The sequence below is a fragment of the Mauremys mutica genome, chromosome 12, assembly GCF_020497125.1.
Source record: "Mauremys mutica isolate MM-2020 ecotype Southern chromosome 12, ASM2049712v1, whole genome shotgun sequence".
NCBI lineage: Eukaryota > Metazoa > Chordata > Testudines > Geoemydidae > Mauremys > Mauremys mutica.
Genome location: NC_059083.1, coordinates 2,626,180 through 2,649,356, shown reverse-complemented (window position 1 = coordinate 2,649,356; position 23,177 = coordinate 2,626,180). Strand labels below are relative to the sequence as shown.

The window sequence follows — 23,177 nt, the reverse complement described above, 5'->3', positions numbered from 1 at the left end:
TGGGGCCCCCCAAGATGGACCTATCCGGGGGATCCGGTTATCTGTACCTGCAAGACCTGTGTTGGACTGTGTTCCTGTCGTCTAAATAAACCTTCTGCTTTACTGGCTGGCTGAGAGTCCTGATGAATCTGCAGGGAGTCCGGGGGTGCAGGACCTGACTCCCCCACACTCCGTGACAACTGGTGGCAGCGGTGGGATCGGCGGCACCCCGTGGACGGCGCTTCCTGCAGTAAGTGACTGGGGAGCAGTAAAACGAAGGGGCGATTCACCCCTGGGAGAGTGTGGCCAGAGAGCAGGACTTTGCAGTAACAGGGTCCCCCGGGGGATCACAGCGAGCGATCCCAGGGGCGGAGGAGTCTGCAGCTCGACCCTGGCAGAGGGGTGGTGACCTCAAGGACGGGCACACTAGGGGTCCCCCTGGAACCCGTGGGGAGCGGCGAACACCCCGGCCTGCGAGCGGCCAGCAGGAAGATGTATTCCCAGCAGCGCAAGTGGGAGCTGGTGGAGCTGTGCAAGCAGAGGGGGCTGCGCCATGGGAAGCTCACCAAGGCCCAGCTGATTGCCCGGCTGGAGGAGAGAGATCGAGTCAATGAACCGGTCCCTGTCTCTGAGGGAAGCAGCCCGGCAGATGCAGCGCAGGCACCAGTGTCTGTCCCCACTGGGAGTGGTCAGCCGGCCGCTGAGGGCTCCCCGAGACCCCCCACCCCTAGGCGTAGGGGGAGGGGGAGCCCAGCGACTACCGAGGGCTCGGTGGCCAGCAGGGGATCGTCCCGGCGGAGCTCCCTGTCCCTGGAGCGGATGCGGATGGAACATGACAGGGAGCTGAGACGGGAAGAGCTCGAGTTAAGGAGGCAAGAACTGAAGGAGCGGGAGAACCAGCGTAAACACGAGGAGAACCAGCGCCAGCAGGAGCTGGAAGAGAAGGAGAAGCAGCGTGAACATGAGCTGGCCATGGCCCAGCTGAAAAGCAGGGAGGCCCCGGCTGCGGTGAGTGAGGGGGGGCCCAAGCCTACAAAGAGCTTCGGTAAGAGCTTCCTGGCCCCGCGTAAGGAGGGGGAGGACATAGACACCTTCCTGACGGCCTTTGAGAACGCCTGCGAGCTGCACCAGGTGGACCCTGCAGACAGGATCCGGTGCCTCACCCCCTTACTGGACTCCACCGCCGTGGAGGTGTACAGCCGAATGAGAGGGGAGGAGGCGCGGGACTACAACCTGTTCAAAGAGGCCCTGCTCCGCGAGTTTGGGCTGACCCCGGAGATGTACCGGAAGAGGTTCCGGGGTCAACGTAAGACCCGGGAGGTCACATACCTGCAACTGGTCAACCGGGCGCAGGGGTACGCCCGCAAGTGGACGGCTGGGGCCCAAACCAGAGAGGACCTGCTTGACCTAGTCGTACTGGAGCACCTGTATGCGCAGTGCCCATCCGACCTGAAGCAGTGGCTGATGGACCGGAAGCCGGAGAACCCGCAGCATGCAGGCCGGCTGGCCGACCAATACATGGACAGTCGGGCAGGAGATGTCAGGGAGGCGTCTCGAAGGAGCAGGTCTGCCTCAACGCAGAGAGAGAGTCACCATGGGACCTCCCAGAAGGAGCCGAGGGAGGGCCCCCACCAAAGGGAAGCATCTGGCGTCAGGTCCAGCCGTCCCACTCGAGGGGACCCACGAGACATGGGCTGCTATCAATGTGGCCAACCGGGCCACGTACGGGGCCAGTGCCCCAAGCTCCGGGACAAACTGAGCAGACCAACCCCACACCGGGTCAACTTGGTAGAGACCCAGCCGGATGAGGGGCAGCGTTCGCACGAAAGGGGGGTGGGCCGCGTACCCCCTGCGAAGGAGGGAGGGGGGCCCCGGGTGGACCCCTCCGAGGGGCTGGATGCTCCCAGCCCTGAGTTTGGGGTTTACAGGGTGGGCACGGGACTACCCCTCCGGAGCGAGTGCCTTGTTCCCCTGGAGGTAGACGGGAAGGAGGTCACTGGGTACTGGGATACGGGCGCAGAGGTGACGCTGGCCCGGCCGCAGGTGGTGGGCCCAGATCGGATGGTGCCCAACACCTACCTGAACCTGAGGGGTGTGATCGGGACCCCATTCAAGGTGCCTGTAGCGAGGGTGCACCTAAAGTGGGGGGACAAGGAGGGCCTCAAGGACGTGGGGGTGCACCCACATTTGCCCACGGAGGTGTTAATGGGGGGGGACCTCGAGGACTGGCCAAGTAACACCCAGGGTACCCTGTCCGTGAACCGTAGTCAGGGTCGACGCAGGGCTCTGCACCCTGACCCCGGGGAAAGTACTTTGGCCGAGACACCGGACCCTGACCCGGTAGGGAGGGAACGCCCAGGGACGGGGCTCAGAGAGGCTGTGGCCCCAGACCCAGCCGGGGAGAGAGAGCAGATCCCCGTCCCTGCCCCAGCGGCTGAGTACCAGGCCGCGGTGCGGGAAGACCCCTCCTTGCGGAGGATAAGGGACCTGGCCAACCTCGGGGGGGGACAGACCATGGGACGAGGTGGCCGGAAAAGGTTCCTGTGGGAGAAGGGGCTCCTGTACCGAGAATGGGCTCCCCCAGGGAAGATGGAGTCAGGAGGGATCAGGAGGCAGCTGGTGGCACCCCAGGAGTATCGCCGCCAGCTGCTGTGCCAGGCCCATGACATGTCCCCCTCAGGGCACCAGGGAGCCTGGCGTACCCAGCAGAGGCTGCTGCAGAACTATTACTGGCCTGGGGTCTTTGCCCATGTCCGGCAGCACTGCCGCTCCTGTGACGTCTGCCAGAGGGGGAGGAAGGCCCGGGACAGGGGGGAGATGGGTGTAAGGCCCGGGCCCCACCCCGAGGAGCCTGTCCGGAGGGGGGCCAGGGTCAGGAGGGGGGCTCTGAACCGAGAGAGCCTGAATCACAGCCCCCCAGACTGGAACGTGGGGGGAAGGCCCCAGCCCCGTGTGCACCCCAGGGGTACTGGGGTGGGGAGAGGGCGCGGGCGGCATAAGGTTGTAGGTGGGTCTGAACTTCCCCGGGTCACTGGCTGGAGTGACCCCGCTCAGTTCAGTCTCGGAGGGGGGAGAGGTGTGAAGAAGTAGGAAGCACAGACTGTCTGTGCGGGGGAGGGGAGAGCCAGAGGTTTAGGTGAAGATGCAGGAATTCAACTGTGAGCTGAGCTTGGCCTGGAGGAGGGGCCGGAGGGAATGGGCAGACGAGTGCTGGCTGGAGAACAGAGGGGAGGCAGGGAGACCGAGCTCTGATCCCCAAGGGGGGGCTGTGGGGCCCCCCAAGATGGACCTATCCGGGGGATCCGGTTATCTGTACCTGCAAGACCTGTGTTGGACTGTGTTCCTGTCGTCTAAATAAACCTTCTGCTTTACTGGCTGGCTGAGAGTCCTGATGAATCTGCAGGGAGTCCGGGGGTGCAGGACCTGACTCCCCCACACTCCGTGACACCCACCCCAGAGCCAGCCGCATCCTGGCACCGGGCGAGGGGGATCCGTGTAACCAGCCCCCAGCCCCACCCCAGAGCCAGCCGCATCCTGGCACCGGGCGAGGGGGATCCGTGTAACCAGCCCCCTGCCCCACCCCAGAGCCAGCCGCATCCTGGCACCGGGCGAGGGGGATCCGTGTAACCAGCCGCCTGCCCCACCCCAGAGCCAGCCGCGTCCTGGCACCAGGCGAGGGGGCCCTGCGGAACCCCCCCCCCACCCACCCCCCAGACGGGCGAGGGGGCCCCCATGTAACCAGCCTGGGAAGCCGAGTCCCAGCCTTGAGGCGCTGTCAGCACAAATCATCCCAGCGCGTCACTCCCCACCCTTGACCCTGGGGACCCCTAGTCGCCATGGAAACAGCAGGGGGGTCCCATCCATCAGCGGTCACTGGGGGGGGTCACGGACACCCCCCTCCCCGGGGTTTGTGAAAATACCTGCTTCAATTCGGAGATAAATAGGCCCAGAGGCAAAATGGCAGAGACGTGGGAGGAGACCGGGGGGGGGGGGTTCCAGGATCCCCTCCCCCAGCTGCTGCCCCCTCCCTGAGCCGCCTCCCCAGGCCCCCTCCAACCCCCCCCCATGCAACGGAAAAGGGGGTAACCAGTGAGGCGGCAACATTTGCAGATGGTACAAAACTGCCCGGCAGCCGGCGAAGAGCGACAGGGGGGGGCTCACAGACCGGGGGGGCAGCTGAAATTCAGTGCGGCGCAATGGGACGTGGTGCAGGCTGGGACCCGCCCTCAACGCGGGGTCGGGACCGGGCGTGTGGGGAGCTCGTGGGACCGGCCGCTCGCTCGGCAGCCAGAGCAGCCCCGTGCAAAGGCCTGTTGCCTCGGTCCAAACCCACGGGACCCCCCCCCCCGAGCACGGGGTGCGGGCGCGGTCGCCCCGTCTCAAAGCAGAGCTCGCGGCCCTGGAAAAGGCTCCGCCAAGGGGCACAGCAATGGTTCGGGGGGCGCAGCGGCGGCTGCGTGAGGGGAGGTTAATCAGACTGGCCGTTCAGCCGGGCACGGGGCCGGCTAACGGGGGATCTGACTGAGGCCGTTCAATCCTGCCGGGTGCGGAGCGAGTCAACAGGGACGGGAGAGGAAGTTGAGGATTTTTGTCGTGTTTTACATGACTAGCGTGTCCGTGCCTCAGTTTCCCTGTGTGCTGCACGGTAACAAGGCGGTGGCAGGGGGGTGGTTGTTGCTGGCAACCAAGTGTGACCTCACCTGGCAGCTGGGACCCCCGGACAACATCCTGGAGATGGGGAACCCCAGAGACTGGTGACCCGGAGACCCGGCTCAGGAGTCACAGCCGGTTCTGGCCAGTGGGAGGACAATGGGCTGCGGGGAGAGGACCCCACGACTTGACCAGCCGGCTCCAGCCAGAGGGGGGCTGAGAGGAGAGGAGACCCAGGCCTGCCTGTTAACCCCGTTTCCCTGGAGAGAAGCCAATGGACAGAGGGAACCTGGGGCCGGGGGTATCGGAGGCCCAGCTGGGAAGCAGGGGGGCTTGGGGCTGGAGGGGGGGGGAGCAGGCAGAGCCCCCCTGGCTGCAGGGGGACTGGGATGTGCTGGGCTGAGGGAGGCCAGGCCTGAGGCTGGAGAGTTTCCTGTGCTGGGTTCAACCCTCAATAAACCTCCTGTGTTACGCTGGGGGAGAGTCGCTCCGGGCTAGAGAGCAGGGTGCGGGGGGGGGGGTTGTCCCCTTCGGGGGTTAGGAGGCCCTGGGGGGCCCAGAGCGAGGGGACTCCCTGAGGGGCCCACGGCAGAGACAGACGTGCTGAGGCTCAGGGAGAAGCGGCTCCAGGAGGTGGAGGGGCCTGACCCCAGGAGAGGGGCCCCCCAGGAAGGGCTGTCGCACGGAAAGGGCCCCCCCCCCACAGACCGCACGGGGCCACGCGTGGGCACCATCTGTGAGTCCGTGACAGGGTGTTATTTGCTCCTTCCCCTACCACAGGAACTAGGCGTCACCCCATGACATTAATGGGCACCAAGTTATAAATGAACCGTGAGCACAGTGGGTGCCTCAGTTTCCCCCCGGTGCCGCATGTGGCCAGGTGGGGGAGGGCCGGGACCCCTGCAATGGCCCGGACAGGGTGACGCGGCTGGGGGCAGGCGGGGGGGCCCAGGTGACCTGTTGCCGGGGGAGGGGACATGGGGGCTCGGCTGGAAGGAGGGGGCAGCCCCCCCGTGACGCTGGCGCAGGGTCCCTGCAGGTCGGGATCGGGGGGGGGCTCTGGGGGCCCCCGGCAGCGCCAGGCGCTGCAGGCTCAGAGGTGCAGCCCAGGGGGTGCTGGGGCCCAGGGTTTAACCCCCGAGAGCGAGCGCCCCCCCCCGAGAGGGGCTGGCACCCGAAGGGGGGGTCGTCCCAGGCCGCAGGGAGCCGAGAGATGGGGGGCGGGAATCCGAGACAATTTCAAACCAACTTTATTGCCGTGACAGCAGCTGCCCCGGGCTGTACAACGCCCCGGCCCCCCCAGCTCCAGGGCCCCCCCCACACCCTCGCTGGGGCGCCCCCTCTCCAGCGGGGGGGCTCTGGGGCAGACGTTAATATCCGGGGTTAAAACCCTGTGCAGCCCCCCCCCCCTCGCTGGGGCCCGACTCCTGGGGTGTCCTGGCCCCAGGCTCAGAGGGGGGGGACCCGAGGGGGGAGCTCAGGGGAATAAAAAGAGCCGGGCCAGGGGGGCTCAGAACTGGGGGGCAGAGGGGGGTTGGGAGGGAGGGAGGCTGCAGGGGAGGTGCGGGGGGGGGGGCCAGGGGAGGTTTCCAGGTCTGGACCCTGCTCAGCCCAGCCGGGTGTGGACACCACCCATGCGCCAGGGGGTCACAGGGAGGGTCCAGCCCCCCTCAGCCCAGGCCTGGGGGGGCCACGGGGGGGTCCAGGCCCCTCAGCCCAGGGGCTGCGCCGGGGGGGCCGCGGGGGGGTCCAGGCCCCTCAGCCCAGGCCCGGGGGCTGCGCCGGGGGGGCCGCAGGGGGGGTCCAGGCCCCTCAGCCCAGGCCCGGGGGCTGCGCCAGGGGGGCTGCAGGGGGGTCCAGGCCCCTCAGCCCAGGCCCGGGGGGGCCGCAGGGGGGTCCAGGCCCCTCAGCCCAGGCCCGGGGGCTGCGCCGGGGGGGCCGCAGGGGGGGTCCAGGCCCCTCAGCCCAGGCCCGGGGGGGCCGCAGGGGGGTCCAGGCCCCTCAGCCCAGGCCCTCCTGGATGCCGCGGATGCGCCGCGCCAGCTGAATGTCCTTGGGGAAGAGGGTGACGCGCTTGGCGTGGATGGAGCAGAGATACGAGTCCTCCAGCAGCCGCACCAGGAACGCCTCCGCCGCCTGGGGGGGGGGTCGGGGGTCAGGGGGAGCCCGACAGCCCCGCAGCCCCCAAACCGTTCCCCCCACAGCCCCCCAAACCGTCCCCAGCCCCCTCGAGGGAGCCCCGACAGCCCCCCCTCCTCCCTAGGGAGCCTCGACAGCTCCCAAACCACCCCCCCACAGCCCCTCAAACCATCCCGTCCCCCCAGCCCCCTCGAGGGAGCCCCCACAGCCCCCCCAAACCGTCCCCTCCCCCACAGCCCCAAGCAGGCCTCCCCCAGGACCCTCCCCCCCTTCCCCTCCAGGGACCCTCCTTCTCCAGCCCATTTCGACAGCCCCCCCACCTCTCACCTCCTGCAGGGCCAGCAGCGCCATGGCCTGCCAGTGGAAGTCCACGCCCCGGGTGTACATCAGGCAGATCTCCCGCACCTGGGGGGGGGGGGGCAGCAGGTGAGACCAGGCTGGCGCAGCCGGGGGGCACGTGGCTGGGCCCATGGGGCAAACCGGGGCGGTGGGGGGGAAGGTTGCTGGGCTGGATGGGTCCATAGGGCAGACCGGGGATGGGGGAGGTGCAGGGCCCATGGGGCAGACCGGGGGGAGAGGGGGGAGTTACTGGGCCGGTGGGATCCATGGGGCAGACCGGGGATGGGGGAGGTGCAGGGCCCATGGGGCAGACCGGGGGGAGAGGGGGGAGTTACTGGGCCGGTGGGATCCATGGGGCAGACCGGGCCGTTCTGAGTGTGCTATCACACCTCCCGGACAGGGGCGGGGGCCGGAGAGAGGCAGTTCCCCCCCCCCCCCGGGCCGACCTGCCCCCGGGCCCAGCCGCAGAGACTCTGGGGCTGCGCGGAGCCGGGACCCACAGACCGGGCGCTATGGGGACACCCGGGAGCTGAGGGCCGCGAACGAGGCTCGTCGGTCACTGGGGCTCGGAGTCTCACAGACTCTGAGGCCAGAAGGGACCATTGTGATCGTCTCGTCTGACCCCTGCTCAATGCCGGCCACAGCCCCTCCCCCACCCACTCCTGGAACCACCCCCCGACCTCTGGCTGAGCCACTGAACTCCCCAAATGGCGGTTTGCAGAGCTCAAGCTGCAGAGAATCCCCCAGCAAGTGACCCCGGCCCCACACTGCGGAGGAAGGCGAAAAACCCCCAGGGCCTCTGCCAATCTGCCCTGGAGAAAAATTCCTTCCCGACCCCAAATCTGGCATCAGCTAAACCCCCCGCATGTGGGCAGGACTCACGAGCCAGCACCCAGGACAGAACTCTCTGCAGTCACTCAGATCCCCCCCATCTGACATCCCGTCCCAGACCACTGGGCTTACTGACCTGCTGGGAATCAAAGCTCAATGGCCAAATTCATTGCCCCAATGAGGCTACCCCATCATGCAGCCCCTCCTTAAACGTCTCCAGCTCCGGCTGGAAGCCAGATCTGCCCTTTCCCCCCCTGCTCCCCGTGGGAGGCTGCTCCAGAGCTTCACTCCTCTGATGGGTAGAAACCTGCCTCTGATTTACCGTCTAAACTGCCTAGTGGCCAGTTTAGAGCCATTTGTTCTTGTGTCCACATTGGTACTGAGCTGAAATAATTCCTCCCCCTCCTGGTATGAGTCCCTCTGATCTATCTATGGAGCCGTATCCCCTCCGCCTGCGTTTGGTCCGTGAACGAGCCGGGCTGGTGGAGTCGCCTCTCGTAAGGCAGGTTTCCGCGCCGCGGCTCGGCCTAGCAGCCGTCTCTGAACCTGCTCCCGTTGCAATTCATCCTTCGTGAACATGGGAGCCCAGCGCTGCACACGGGAGTCCAGGTGAGGTCCCACCAGTGCCCTGGACAATGGGACGAACTGGGACTGGGTTTAACGTTCCCTCTGAATACTGGGGGGGGCTCAGCTCTCCCCGCCTGCCAGGGGCTGCTAAAGGTGCTGGAGACAGAGAGCTCAGGGGACCTCCTGGCCCGGGGAAGAGCAGCCCAGAGAGGAGGGGCTGGAGGGGGGTGGGGAGTTTTGGCAGCTGGCTGGAAGATGGAGGGGAGCCCCAATGGGGCTCGGGCCTTCCAGCGGGGCTGGGGCCTCTCTGGGGCCCCAGATGGACCTAACTAAGGGGGCTCCCGCTCTCTGTACCTACAAGCTCTGTGTTAGACCCTGTTCCTGCCATCGAATAAACCTCTGTGTCCCGGCTGGCTGAGAGTCACGTCTGACTGCGCAGTGGGGGGGGCAGGACCCTGTGGCCCCCCAGGACCCCGCCAGGGGGACTCGCTGGGGGAAGCGCACGGAGGGGCAGAGGATGCTGAATGCTCCAAGGTCAGACCCAGGAGGTGAAGCCGTGGGAGCTTCTTGCCCTGCAGACAGGCTGCTCCGAGGGAGAGGAGGCTCCCCAGAGTCCTGCCTGGCTTGTGGGGAGCAGCTCCAGAGCAGCGCCCGGGGACCCCGTGACGGGGGGGTCACAGGGGGGGGTTACTCACCACGCGGGAGAAGGGGGGATAGAGGGGGGCAGGAGGGGTTACAGGGGGGTCACAGGGGGGTGACTCACCACACGGGAGAAGGGGGGATGGGGGGGGTAACGGGGGGTCACAAGGGGGTTACTCACCACGCGGGAGAAGGGGGGGTCACGGGGGGGTTGACTTACCATGCGGGAGAAGGGGGGGTCACGGGGGGGTGACTCACCACGCGGGAGAAGGGGGGGTCACGGGGGGGTCACGGGGGGATTACTCACCACGCCGGAGAAGGGGGGATACGGGGGGGTAACAGGGGGGTTACTCACCATGCGGGAGAAGGGGGGGTAACGGGGGGTCACAGGGGGTGTCACTCACCACGCGGGAGAAGGGGGGATAGAGGGGGTGGGGGGGTCACGGGGGGGTTACTCACCACGTGGGAGAAGGGGGGATATGGGGGGGTAACAGGGGGTCACGGGGGGGTCACTCACCACGCGGGAGAAGGGGGGATACGGGGGGGTAACGGGGGGTCACGGGGGGGTCACTCACCACGCGGGAGACGGGGGGATACGGGGGGGTGGGGGGGTCACGGGGGGGTTACTCCCCACGGGGGAGAAGGGGGGATATGGGGGGGTGTAACAGGGGGTCACGGGGGGGTCACTCACCACGCGGGAGAAGGGGGGATACGGGGGGGTAACGGGGGGTCACAGGGGGGTCACTCACCACCGGGAGAAGGGGGGATATGGGGGGGTGGGGGGGTCACGGGGGGGTTACTCACCACGCGGGAGAAGGGGGGATATGGGGGGGTAACGGGGTTTCACAGGGGGGGTCACTCACCACGCGGGAGAAGGGGGGATAGAGCGGATGGGGGGTCACAGGGGGGTCACTCACCACGCGGGAGAAGGGGGGATACAGGGGGGGGTACCGGGGGGGTCACAGGGGGGTCACTCACCACGCGGGAGAAGGGGGGATACAGGGGGGGTAACGGGGGGGTCACGGGGGGGGGTCACTCACCACGCGGGAGAAGGGGTGATAGAGGGGGTGGGGGGGTCACAGGGGGGTGACTCACCACGCGGGAGAAGGGGGGATACAGGGGGGTAACCGGGGGGTCACGGGGGGGTTACTCACCACGCGGGAGAAGGGGGGATAGAGGGGGGTAACGGGGGGTCACTGGGGGGTCACACCACGCGGGAGAAGGGGGGATAGAGGGGGTGGGGGGGTCACGGGGGGGTAACTCACCACGCGGGAGAAGGGGGGATACAGGGGGGGTAACGGGGGGGTCACGGGGGGGTAACTCACCACGCGGGAAGAAGGGGGATACAGGGGGGGTAACGGGGGGTCACAGGGGGGGGTCACTCACCACGCGGGAGAAGGGGTGATAGAGGGGGTGGGGGGGTCACAGGGGGGTGACTCACCACGCGGGAGAAGGGGGGATACGGGGGGGTCACGGGGGGGTCACGGGGGGGTTACTCACCACGCGGGAGAAGGGGGGATAGAGGGGGTAACGGGGGGTCACTGGGGGGTCACACCACGCGGGAGAAGGGGGGATAGAGGGGGTGGGGGGGTCACGGGGGGGTTACTCACCACGCGGGAGAAGGGGGGATACAGGGGGGGTAACGGGGGGGTCACAGGGGGGGTCACTCACCACGCGGGAGAAGGGGGGATAGAGGGGGAGTGTGGGACACAGTCGGGTGACTCACCACGTGGGAGAAGGGGGGATACATGGGGGGTAAAGGGGGGGTCACGGGGGGGTCACTCACCATACGGGAGAAGGGGGGATACGGGGGGTAACAGGGGGTCACAGGGGGTGTGACTCACCACGCGGGAGAAGGGGGGATACAGGGGGGGTAACGGGGGGGTCACAGGGGGGGTCACTCACCACGCGGGAGAAGGGGGGATACTGGGGGTGTAACGGGGGGGTCACAGGGGGGGTCACTCACCACGCGGGAGAAGGGGGGATACGGGGGGTAACAGGGGGTCACGGGGGGGTGACTCACCACGCGGGAGAAGGGGGGATACGGGGGGTAACAGGGGGTCACGGGGGGGTGACTCACCACGCGGGAGAAGGGGGGATACGGGGGGGTCACGGGGGGGTCACTCACCACGCGGGAGAAGGGGGGATACAGGGGGGGTAACGGGGGGGTCACAGGGGGGGGTCACTCACCACGCGGGAGAAGGGCAGTTTGCTGATCAGCAGGTTCGTGCTCTTCTGGAATTTGCGGATCTCCAGCAGCGCCCGCTGCCCGGGCCGGTACCGGCGCCGCAGCCCTGGGGGAGCAGCGGGGTGAGGGGGGGCGGCGGGGGGGCCGGGGATCCCGGGGGGGGCTAAGGGGGAGGGGACACCAGGCGGCAGGGCCCTGGGGGGCAGCGTGACGTCTCCCCCCACCCAGCACTTACCGGGCGGGCGGCGGCTCGAGGGGGGGGCTGAGGGGGAAGGGACGCGGGGGGGGAGGATCCCGCGGGGGGGGCTCCGGGGGGGCCGCACTTACCGGGCGCGCGGCGGCGCGGGGGGGGCTCCGGGGGCGGCCGCACTTACCGGGCGCGCGGCGGCGCGGGGGGGGGGGGCTGCGGGGGAAGGGACGCGGGGGGGGAGGATCCCGCGGGGGGGGCTCCGGGGGGGCCGCACTTACCGGGGCGCGCGGCGGCGCGGGGGGGGCTCTGGGGGGGGCCGCACTTACCGGGCGCGCGGCGGCGCGGGGGGGGCGGCTCGGGCCGGCGCGGGGAGCGGCGCGGGGGGGCGGCGGCCTTGCGGCGGGAGCCGGGCCGCGGGGGGGAGCCGCGGTGCATGACGGGTCCGGCCTGGGGGGAGAGACGGGGGGTGAGCGGGGAACCCAGGAGTCCGGGCCCCGCCCGCAGTGATGACGTCACGGCCCCCTCCCCGCTGTCACCGCACCTCCGTGACGTCACCCCTCCCCCTATGACGTCACACCGCTCCCAGGAGCGCCCCGCGTCCAATATGACGTCACACGCACGTCCTGCCCGCGCGCTGACGTCAACGCGGCAGGCTGTGACGTAAGCGGCTCCCCCCCCCGTCTCACCGGGCAGCGGCAGCAGCGGCGGTTCCGAGTCTCTCGGATTCAAACCTCCCGCGACATCCCGCCCCCTTCGCGTCACTTTCCGACGTCACTTCCGGCGCCGGAAACCCGAGAGCGCGGCCGCTCTGCGCCGCCGGCGGACCCGCCTCTATGGTTCCCTGCTCGGGGGGGGGCGGTTTGCGTCACGTGCCCGCCTGGCCCCGCCCCCGGGGTGACGCGTCTCAGGCTCCAGCTCCAGAGCGGCGGTATTCGGGGGCGGGGGCGGGGGCGGGGGCGGAGCTCAGTCCCCATGACTGGCCCGGCGCAGCGCGCAGCCGCGCTGATTGGTGACCGCTCGTCACGTGACCGCCTCTGGCGCTGCCCCGCTGGGAGCCCGGGGACGGGGCGCGGGCGGGGACAAAGCTCCGCCCACCTCGAAAGGAAAAGCCCGGGGCTGGTTCCCCCCCCCGGCCGGTCCCCGCGCGCTGAAAGCAACGGACACAGACTCTGACGTCAGGAATCACAACCCCCAACCCCCCCCCAGTCGGTGCCAAACACGTGACACCATCCCGCCGGGTTGGGGGCGGGGCTGTCCCCTCACACTCACGGTGAGGCCCCCCCGCCCCCCCGCACGGGTCCGCCCGGCTCAGCCCGGGGCACCGCGGCCCCTGCGCCCGGCACCGGGGGGTTCACCCGGGAAGCGTCTCCCCCAATGGCCCCGTTCGGTGCCCCCGGACCCCGCCCTGTCCTCATCTGCATAAACTGACACCTCCGCCGCCTGGCCCCGCCCCCTCCCCGCAGCCCCGCCCACAGGGTCAGGGGTCACCGCGCGCCAATCACAGCACAGACACCGGGCTGAGCAAAGACCCTTTATTGAGTCCCGGGGGGGGGCCGGGATCAGTGTCCTGGGGGGGGGTCAGTGTCCCCAGGGGGGGGCCGGGATCAGTGTCCCTGGGGGGGGTCGGTGTTCCGGGGGGGGGCAGGGATCAGTGTCCCGGGGGGGGGTCGGTGTCCCCGGGGGGTCAGTGTCCCCGGGGGGGGGCCGGGATCAGTGTCCCGGGGGGGGTCGGTGTTCCGGGGGGGGGCAGGGATCAGTGTCCCGGGGGGGGTCGGTGTCCCCGGGGGGGTCGGTGTCCCGGGGGGGGGCCGGGATCAGTGTCCCGGGGGGGGGGCAGGGATCAGTGTCCCCGGGAGGGGGTCGGTGTCCCCGGGGGGGGGCCGGGATCAGTGTCCCGGGGGGGGTCGGTGTCCTGGGGGGGGCCGGGATCAGTGTTCCGGGGGGGGGCGGGATCAGTGTCCCGGGGGGATCTGGGTGTCCCGGGGGGGTCGGTATCTCGGGGCTCCAGGCCCCCCCCAGCGCCGGCCGCGCTCAGTCGACGTCCATCCCGGTCACCGTCTCGTCCAGCAGCTGGAGCCGCAGGGGGGCGACGGCCTCGCTCAGCACCGCTGTGGTACCGGCCCGGTACCGGTACCGGCCCTGCCTGGGGGGGGCGGGGCGGGGACAGGGAGGGGAGTCAGCCAGCGCCCGGCCTGGTCCCCCGGCACCAGCCCCCCATGTCCCCAACACCCCCCCGCCCCGGACTCCTGAGTCCCCGCCCCATCTCCCCCCAAACCTTCCCCCCGCCCCGGACTCCTGGGTCCCTGCCCCATCTCCCCCCAAACCTTCCCCCCGCCCCGGACTCCTGGGTCCCCGCCCCATCTCCCCCCAAACCTTCCCCCCGCCCCGGACTCCTGGGTCCCCGCCCCATCTCCCCCCAAACCTTCCCCCCGCCCCGGACTCCTGGGTCCCCGCCCCATCTCCCCCCAAACCTTCCCCGAGCGCAGGACTCCTGGGTCCCCGCCCCATCTCCCCCCAAACCTTCCCCCCGCCCCGGACTCCTGGGTCCCCGCCCCATCTCCCCCCAAACCTTCCCCCTGCCCCGGACTCCTGGGTCCCCGCCCTATGCCCCCCTTGGTGCCCCGGGGGTCTCACCTCTGTCCGCGGGGGATGGGGGTGCGGAAGGGGCGCAGGGTCTGGGCCCCCCCCCGGGTGAGGACACACAGATCCACGTTGCTCCCGGAGCCCAGGTCACTGAGCACCCCGGCCGTGATGGCGTCGGCCAGGAGCTCCTGGGCCTCCGCCAGCTGGGGGGAGAGAGGGGTGAGCCCGCCGGCCCGGACGCCTGGGTCCCACATCCCCCACCCGGACGCCTGGGTCCCCGCCCCGCCCCCATGCACCCTGCCCGGCTGCCTGGATCCCGACCCAGACACCTGTGTCCTTGCCCCAATCCCACCTCCACGTCCTCTGCCCAGATGCCCGAGTCCTGGCCCTGCCCCACACCCGCCCCACCCGGACACCTGGGTCCCCACCTTGCCCCACCCCCTCCAGATTCCTGGGTCCCTGAGGCCCCCCCATCACCTCCATGTCCGGCTTGAACCGATCCTCAAGAACTGCAATGGCTGCCGCGGCCCCAGAGCCTGCGGGGGAGCAGGGAGAGGGGTCAGAGCCAGCCCCATAGACCCCCCTGACACCTGCAGCCCCTCCCCCACCCCCAGACAGCCCCAGCCCCTCCCCTGGTCCTCCCCCTCAGAGATACCTGCAGCCCCTCCCCCGCCCCCCAGACACCCCCAGCCCCTCCCCCAGCCCCTCCCCTGGTGCTCCCCCTCAGAGATACCTGTACCCCCTCCCCTGCCCCCCACAGACACCTGCCCCTCCCTCCAAAGAGCCCATCCCCCCGCTCCCCCCCCCCCGCTCACCCATGGAGGTGAAGGGCAGTTTGCTGGTGGAGCCGTGGGGGTGGACGCTGTACAGGTGGGGCCCGGTGGAGTCAGCGCCCCCCAGGATCAGCGACGCGCCGATGTGACCCTGATACCTGGGGGGGGGCACTGTCAGAGCCTGTGACATCACCCCCACCCCAGTGACATCACACCGGAGCCTGTGAGGTCACAGCCACTCTCTCCCTAGACCCCCGGTCACGTCACGATGCCCCGCCCCATTCTGTGATGTCACTGCTATGCCCCACCCCATGCAGTGATGTCATGCTGCAATTCCCTGCCCCATGCTGTGATGTCACTGCTATGCCCCGCCCCATTCAGTGATGTCATCGTGCAATGCCCCACCCACACGGTGATGTCATGCTGCAATTCCCTGCCCTGTGCAGTGATGTCACGCCCCATGCGGTGATGTCATCGTGCAATGCCCCGCCCCACGCGGCGCTGCCCCGACCTCACCGGAACAGCATCTGCTTGAGGAAGCGGCAGGCGGTGGCCACGCGGGGCGGGCGGCCGGTGGACAGCGAGTGCAGCTCCATGTTGGACGAGAGCAGCTGGGTCGTCACCTCGGCATCAGCCGCCACCCCTGCCCCACAGCAACTGGGGAGAGAGAGACAGGGCTGCGGGTCGGGAGTGAGGGGCACCGGCAGGGCTGGGGGGGGCAGGGGCTGCGGGTCGGGAGTGAGGGGCACCGGCAGGGCTGGGGGGCAGGGGGCTGCGGGTCGGGAGTGAGGGGCACCGGCAGAGCTGGGGGGGGCAGGGCTGGGCTGGCAGGGGCTGCGGGTCGGGAGTGAGGGGCACCGGCAGAGCTGGGGGGGGCAGGGCCAGGCTGGCAGGGGGCTGCGGGTCGGGAGTGAGGGGCACCGGCAGTGCTGGGGGGGCAGGGCCAGGCTGCCAGGGGGCTGCGGGTCGGGAGTGAGGGGCACCGGCAGGGCTGGGGGGAGCCCAGGGCTGGGCTGGCAGGGGCTGCGGGTCAGGAGTGAGGGGCACCGGCAGAGCTGGGGGGGGCAGGGCCGGGCTGGCAGGGGCTGCGGGTCAGGAGTGAGGGGCACCGGCAGAGCTGGGGGGGCAGGGCCAGGCTGGCAGGAGCTGCAGGTTGGGAGTGAGGGGCACCAGCAGAGCTTGTGGGGGGCAGGGCTGGGCTGGCAGGGGCTGCGGGTCGGGAGTGAGGGGCACCGGGGGGTACTGGGGGGTCACTCACTAGATGTTGGGGGCGATGAAATGGATTTTCTCACAGTTCTTGTCGGCTACGACCATGTCGTCAGTGGCGCGAGTGTCGGCCCCGAGAATCACCCCATCCTGCGGGGAGATGTGGGGCAGGTCAGTGCCCCATAGCGAGCCCCACACCTGCTCCCGGCACCAGACCTCCCCCTGGGACGGGCTCCCAGCCCCTACAGCCCCATCCAGGAGAGAGTCCCTGCATCACATACCAGCCCCCCCAGCACAGCCCCCCAGCCCCTCCATAGACCCCCAGCCCCACACCTCCCCTTGGCACACGCCCCCCGGCCCGGCCCCCCCGGCCCGGCACCTTGTAGATGAGCCCCGCGATGGTCGTTCCCGTCTTTCTGGCCTTGGGGGGCAGGAAACTCTGGGGGCCCCCGGCCTTCGCCAGAGCCTCATTCCTGGGGGGGGAAGGAAGCGTCATTGGGGGGGCGGATGGGACACGGGGCCTTTCCCTGCTGGGGGGGGCGCTGGCCCCAGGTGTGACCCACCCCCCCGGCAGCATCTCCAGCAGCCACGGGGCCCCCTCCCCCCCAGGGGAATCCCGGCCCATCCTCCGCTCCCATCCGCCCCTTCCCGAGGGCATCGTTCCACGACCGGGGGGGGGGGCGCAGGGCTGGCAGGGGCTGCGGGTCGGGAGTGAGGGGCACCGGCAGGGCTGGGGGGGGGCAGGGCCGGGCTAGCAGGGGCTGCGGGTCGGGAGTGAGGGGCACCGGCAGAGCTGGGTGGGGGGGGGCGGGATTTTGTGTTTCACTTTCACTCTCTGATCTCTGGGTGTCGCTGGTTGGGGCTCCAGACGCTGGGTTGGGGTCAAGCCCCATGTGGATGTGGTGGTCTGAGGAGGGACCCAGGCATCCGGGGGGGTGTCTCTGCGAGGGGGGGTCTCACCTCAGGCAGTTCTCGAAGGCGAAGCCCCCACGTGGCTCCGGGGGGAGCTTGTCTCTGTCCATGTGGGGGGCAGGCGCCGGGCCGAGGTCGCTGGGGGTCACTGGGTGTCTCTGGGGGTCGCTGGGGGGCCGGGTCCTGCTCTCCCCACGTCTCCCTGTGGCTCCGTCGGCCTCGCTGGGTCCTTTCACTTTCCCTTTGGGTCACATGGAGCCGGGCAGGGCCGGAGCCAGCGCCAGGATCCGCCCCACAGCCTGAGACGAGAGGCCTCCAGGCCCCACGGCGCTGCACCCCCCAGCCTGGCACAACAGCCCCCGCCGGCCCCACAGCCTGGCACCCCACAGCCTGGCACAACAGCCCCCGCCGGCCCCACAGCCTGGCACCCCACAGCCTGGCATAACAGCCCCCGCCGGCCCCACAGCGCCACGGCCCGGCACCGCATCCACCCCACGGTGACAGTGCACAGCCTGGCACCCCACAGCCTGGCACAACAGCCCCCACTGCGCTGCACCCCACACACCCCACACCCCGACTTGACAGGCCCCATGGCGCTGCACCCCACACACCCCAACTCAACAGCCCCCCAGGGCCCATGGTGCCACGGCCCGGCACCCCACACACCCCACGGCCTGGCACCTGGCACCATCTACCCACCCCCAACACACAGGGCCAGGCCAAGCACCCGGCACCACGTCCCCCCCCCAGCCCCCCTGCAGACGATGGCCTCTGTGCACCCCACTCCCAACACAGCCCTGTCACCAAAGCCCCCCCCCATGCCCATGCTACGGCCTGCTCAGCTCAGCACCCCCCTCCCACAGCTCAACCACTGCACCAGAGTGCCCCCCCCAGTACAACACCCACCCACCCACAGAGCGCTGCTAGAGAACCCAGGTGTCCGGGGGCCACAGACACACAAACCCCCTGAGATCGGGGGGAGGAGCTGTGATGAAGTGGGGGGTTTCCGTGTTTCCCAGGGGGTTGCAGGCAGAGTGGGGGGGACTCAGTGTCCCGGGTGTTACTGGTTTAACCAGGGGAGGGGAACGGGAGTTTGTTGGGACACAGGACCGGAGAGGGACTCGGGACCCCGGCGATGGCCTGGAGGATGGAGACCTCAGCGACTGGTGACCTGGTGACCCAGAAACCCGGCTCAGGAGTCACAGCTGGTTCTGGCCAGTGGGGGTGTCACGGAGTGTGGGGGAGTCAGGTCCTGCACCCCCGGACTCCCTGCAGATTCATCAGGACTCTCAGCCAGCCAGTAAAGCAGAAGGTTTATTTAGACGACAGGAACACAGTCCAACACAGGTCTTGCAGGCACAGATAACCGGATCCCCCGGATAGGTCCATCTTGGGGGGCCCCACAGCCCCCCCTGGGGATCAGAGCTCGGTCTCCCTGCCTCCCCTCTGTTCTCCAGCCAGCACTCATCTGCCCATTCCCTCCGGCCCCTCCTCTTTCCTCAGCTCCTTTCCTTTGTCTCCCCTGGCCAGAGGTGTCACCTCCCCTCCCCCAGGCCAAGCTCAGCTCACAGTTGAATTCCTGCATCTTCACCTAAACCTCTGGCTCTCCCCTCCCCCGCACAGACAGTCGGTGCTTCCTACTCCTTCACACCTCTCCCCCCTCCGAGACTGAACTGAGCGGGGTCACTCCAGCCAGTGACCCGGGGAAGTTCGGACCCACCTACAACCTTATGCCGCCCGCGCCCTCTCCCCACCCCAGTACCCCTGGGGTGCACCCTGGGCTGGGGCCTTCTCCCCCCGTTCCCGTCTGGGGGGCTGTGATTCAGGCTCTCTCGGTTCAGAGCCCCCCTCCTGACCCTGGCCCCCCTCCGGACAGGCTCCTCGGGGTGGGGCCCGGGCCTTACAGCCATCTCCCCCCTGTCCCGGGCCTTCCTCCCCCTCTGGCAGACGTCACAGGAGCGGCAGTGCTGCCGGACATGGGCAAAGACCCCAGGCCAGTAATAGTTCTGTAGCAGCCTCTGCTGGGTACGCCAGGCTCCCGGGTGCCCTGAGGGGGGATGTCATGGGCCTGGCACAGCAGCTGGTGGCGATACTCCTGGGGTACCACCAGCTGCCTCCTGATCCCCCCTGACTCCATCTTCCCTGGGGGAGCCCATTCTCGGTACAGGAGCCCCTTCTCCCACAGGAACCTTTTCCGGCCACCTCGTCCCATGGTCTGTTCCCCCCCGAGGCTGGCCAGGTCCCCTATCCTCCACAAGGAGGGGTCTTCCCGCACCGCGGCCTGGTACTCAGCCGCTGGGGCAGGGACGGGGATCTGTTCTCTCTCACCGGCTGGGTCTGGGGCCACAGCCTCTCTGAGCCCCGTCCCTGGGCGTTCCCTCCCTACCGGGTCAGGGTCCGGTGTCTCGGCCAGAGTGCCTTCCCCGGTGTCAGGGTGCAGAGCCCTGCGTCGGCTCTGACTACGGTTCACGGACAGGGTACCCTGGGTGTTACTTGGCCAGTCCTCGAGGTCCCCCCCCATTAACACCTCCGTGGGCAAATGTGGATGCACCCCCACGTCCTTGAGGCCCTCCTTGTCCCCCCACTTTAGGTGCACCCTCGCTACAGGCACCTTGAATGGGGTCCCGATCACACCCCTCAGGGTCAGGTAGGTGTTGGGCACCATCCGATCTGAGCCCACCACCTGCGGCCGGGCCAGCGTCACCTCTGCGCCCGTATCCCAGTACCCAGTGACCTCCTTCCCGTCTACCTCCAGGGGAACAAGGCACTCGCTCCGGAGGGGTTGTCCCGTGCCCACCCTGTAAACCCCAAACTCAGGGCTGGGAGCATCCAGCCCCTCGGAGGGGTCAACCCGGGGCCCCCCTCCCTCCTTCGCAGGGGTACGCGGCCCACCCCCCTTTCGTGCGAACGCTGCCCCTCATCCGGCTGGGTCTCTACCAAGTTGACCCGGTGTGGGGTTGGTCTGCTCAGTTTGTCCCGGAGCTTGGGGCACTGGCCCCGTACGTGGCCCGGTTGGCCACATTGATAGCAGCCCATGTCCCGTGGGTCCCCTCGAGTGGGACGGCTGGACCTGACGCCAGATGCTTCCCTTTGGTGGGGGCCCTCCCTCGGCTCCTTCTGGGAGGTCCCATGGTGACTCTCTCTCTGCGTTGAGGCAGACCTGCTCCTTCGAGACGCCTCCCTGCCATCCCCCGCCCGACTGTCCATGTATTGGTCGGCCAGCCGGCCTGCATGCTGCGGGTTCTCCGGCTTCCGGTCCATCAGCCACTGCTTCAGGTCAGACGGGCACTGCGCATACAGGTGCTCCAGTACAACTAGGTCAAGCAGGTCCTCTCTAGTTTGGGCCCCAGACGTCCACTTGCGGGCATACCCCTGCGCCCGGTTGACCAGTTGCAGGTAGGTGCCCTCCCGGGTCTTACGTTGACCCCGGAACCTCTTCCGGTACATCTCCGGGGTCAGCCCAAACTCGCGGAGCAGGGCCTCTTTGAACAGGTTGTAGTCCCCCGCCTCCGCACCTTTCATTCGGCTGTACACCTCCACGGCGGTGGAGTCCAGTAAGGGGGTGAGGCACCGGATCCTGTCTGCAGGGTCCACCCGGTGCAGCTCGCAGGCATTCTCAAAGGCCGTCAGGAAGGTGTCTATGTCCTCCCCCTCCTTACGCGAGGCCAGGAAGCTCTTACCGAAGCTCTTTGTAGGCTTGGGCCCCCCCTCACTCACCGCAGCCGGGGCCTCCCTGTTGTTCAGCTGGGCCATGGCCAGCTCATGACTGCGCTGCTTCTCCTTCTCCCTCTCATCGTATTCCCGTTGCTTCTGCCGGTCCTCCATCTCCATCTCCTTCAGTTTGATCTCTCTCTCCAAGTCCAGCCGCCTGCGCTCCACGGAGGCCGAGCGTCGCCGGGACGATCCCCTGCTGGCCGGGGGGGTCACGGTGCCCTCCGTAGCTGGGCTCCTCCTCCCCCTCCCTCTAGGCCTAGGGGTGGGGGGTCTCGGGACGCCCTCAGCGGCCGGCTGACCACTCCCAGCGGGGACAGACACTGGTGCCTGCGCTGCATCTGCCCGGCTGCTTCCCTCAGAGACAGGGACCGGTTCATTCCTGCGATCTCTCTCCTCCAGCCGGGCAATCAGCTGGGCCTTGGTGAGCTTCCCACAGTGCAGCCCCCTCTGCTTGCACAGCTCCACCAGCTCACACTTGCGCTGCGTGGCATACATCTTCCTGCTGGCCGCTCACAGGCTGGGGTGCTCGCCGCTCCCCACGGGTTCCAGGGGGACCCCTAGTGTGCCAGTCCTTGAGCTCACCACCTCTCTGCCAGGGTCGAGCTGCAGACTCCTCCGCCCCTGGGATCGCTCGCTGTGATCCCCCGGGGGACCCTGTTACTGCAAAGTCCTGCTCTCTGGCCACACTCGCCCAGGGGTGACTCGCCCCTTCGTTTTACTGCTCCCCAGTCACTTACTGCAGGAAGCGCCGTCCACGGGGTGCCGCTGATCCCACCGCTGCCACCAGTTGTCACGGAGTGTGGGGGAGTCAGGTCCTGCACCCCCGCACTCCCTGCAGATTCATCAGGACTCTCAGCCAGCCAGTAAAGCAGAAGGTTTATTTAGACGACAGGAACACAGTCCAACACAGGTCTTGCAGGCACAGATAACCGGATCCCCCGGATAGGTCCATCTTGGGGGGCCCCACAGCCCCCCTTGGGGATCAGAGCTCGGTCTCCCTGCCTCCCCTCTGTTCTCCAGCCAGCACTCGTCTGCCCATTCCCTCCGGCCCCTCCTCTTTCCTCAGCTCCTTTCCTTTGTCTCCCCTGGCCAGAGGTGTCATCTCCCCTCCCCCAGGCCAAGCTCAGCTCACAGTTGAATTCCTGCATCTTCACCTAAACCTCTGGCTCTCCCCTCCCCCGCACAGACAGTCTGTGCTTCCTACTCCTTCACACGGGGACAATGGGCTGCGGGGAGAGGACCCCGGTGACCTGACCAGCCGGCTCCAGCCAGAGGGGCCAGAGGGGGGCTGAGAGGAGAGGAGACCCAGGCCTTCCTGCTTACGACCCTGTTTCCCTGGAGAGAAGCCAATGGACAGAGGGGGCTTGGGGCCGGGAGTATCGGAGGCCCAGCTGGGAAGCAGGGGGGCTCAGGGCTGGAGGGGGGGGGAGCAGGCAGAGCCCCCCTGGCTGCAGGGGGACTGGGATGTGCTGGGCTGAGGGAGGCCAGGCCTGAGGCCGGAGAGTTTCCTGTGCTGGGTTCAACCCTCAATAAACCCTCCTGTGTTACGCTGGGGGAGAGTCGCTCCGGGGTGGGGGGGCTGTCACGGAGTGTGGGGGGGTCAGGGCCCTGCACCCCCGGCTCCCTGCGACTCACCGGGACTCTCAGCCAGCCAGGAAAGCAGAAGGTTTATTAGCCGACAGGACACAGTCCCAGACAGGTTTTGCAGGCACAGATAACAGGATCCTCCCCAGTTAGGTTCATCTTGGGGTCCCAGGAGCCCCACAGCCCCATTGGGGGGTCAGAGCCCATCTGGGTTCCCCTCCATTCCCCAGCCACCTCCTGAAACTCCCCTCCCTCCCCAGCCTTTGTCCAGCTCCCCGGGCAGAGGGGTCACCTGGCCTCTCCCCCTTCCTGGGGTCTCACGTTACCTGCTCAGGTCTCCTCCCTCCAGCCAGTCTCCCCTCCCCCAGCGCAGATCGTCCTCCCAGGCCGACACCCCCCCACTCAGCACTCACAGCCCCCAGTAAGAACAGGCCCAGTTCGTCACAGGGGCATCAACCCCTTCATGGGTGGAGGCCCTGGGGGGCCCAGAGCGAGGGGACTCCCTGAGGGGCCCACGGCAGAGACAGACGTGCTGAGGCTCAGGGAGGTGCGGCTCCAGGAGGTGGAGGGGCCTTACCCCGGGAGAGAGGGGCCCCCCGAGAAGGGCTGTCGCACTGGAAGGGGCCCCCCCCACGGACCGCACGGGGCCACGAGTGGGCACCATCTGTGAGTCCGTGACAGGACCCCAGGGCTGAGCTGGCAGGGGCTGCAGGTCGGGAGTGAGGGGCACCGGCAGGGCGGGGGGGGGCAGGGCTGGGCTGGCAGGGGCTGCGGGTCGGGAGTGAGGGGCACCGGCAGAGCTGGAGGGGGGCAGGGCTGGGGGCAGGGGCTGCGGGTCGGGAGTGAGGGGCACCGGCAGGGCTGGGGGGGGCAGAGCTGGGCT

General features: G+C 68.9%; 3 protein-coding genes across 3 annotated transcripts in view; 1 reads left to right on the top strand and 2 right to left on the bottom strand.

Annotated features, from left to right (window-relative positions):
* LOC123345793 (endothelial zinc finger protein induced by tumor necrosis factor alpha-like) overlaps positions 1-23,177 on the top strand; it is a 1,203,704-nt gene that overhangs the window by 871,251 nt on the left and 309,276 nt on the right. The window lies entirely within an intron of this gene.
* CENPA (centromere protein A) lies at positions 5,323-12,380 on the bottom strand. The gene is made up of 5 exons (XM_044983841.1): positions 12,209-12,380; positions 11,849-11,969; positions 11,335-11,438; positions 7,096-7,173; positions 5,323-6,765 (listed from the first exon to the last, which is right to left on the bottom strand). The coding sequence occupies exons 2-5, from the start codon at positions 11,955-11,957 to the stop codon at positions 6,631-6,633; spliced, it is 426 nt and encodes a 141-aa protein (XP_044839776.1). The 5' UTR covers positions 11,958-11,969; positions 12,209-12,380; the 3' UTR covers positions 5,323-6,630.
* Positions 13,452-17,379, bottom strand: LOC123346417 (proteasome subunit beta type-7-like). Its single transcript, XM_044983806.1, has 8 exons — positions 17,045-17,379; positions 16,464-16,557; positions 16,137-16,234; positions 15,395-15,535; positions 14,921-15,036; positions 14,583-14,641; positions 14,157-14,308; positions 13,452-13,665 (listed from the first exon to the last, which is right to left on the bottom strand). Exons 1-8 carry the CDS (start codon positions 17,104-17,106, stop codon positions 13,554-13,556), a joined length of 834 nt encoding a protein of 277 aa, XP_044839741.1. The 5' UTR covers positions 17,107-17,379; the 3' UTR covers positions 13,452-13,553.

Excerpts from the sequence above, each read along its gene's own strand:
- LOC123346417 (XM_044983806.1), bottom strand. The coding sequence starts at position 17,106 with ATGGACAGAGACAAGCTCCCCCCGGAGCCACGTGGGGGCTTCGCCTTC. Across the intron at positions 14,309-14,582 it reads GGTTCAAGCCGGACATGGAG|CTGGCGGAGGCCCAGGAGCT; the intron begins GTGATGGGGGGG and ends CTCTCCCCCCAG. Across the intron at positions 13,666-14,156 it reads CCCATCCCCCGCGGACAGAG|GCAGGGCCGGTACCGGTACC; the intron begins GTGAGACCCCCG and ends CGCCCCCCCCAG.
- CENPA (XM_044983841.1), bottom strand. The coding sequence starts at position 11,957 with ATGCACCGCGGCTCCCCCCCGCGGCCCGGCTCCCGCCGCAAGGCCGCC. Across the intron at positions 7,174-11,334 it reads AACTGCCCTTCTCCCGCGTG|GTGCGGGAGATCTGCCTGAT; the intron begins GTGAGTGACCCC and ends CCCCCCCCCCAG. Across the intron at positions 6,766-7,095 it reads CGCTGCTGGCCCTGCAGGAG|GCGGCGGAGGCGTTCCTGGT; the intron begins GTGAGAGGTGGG and ends CCCCCCCCCCAG.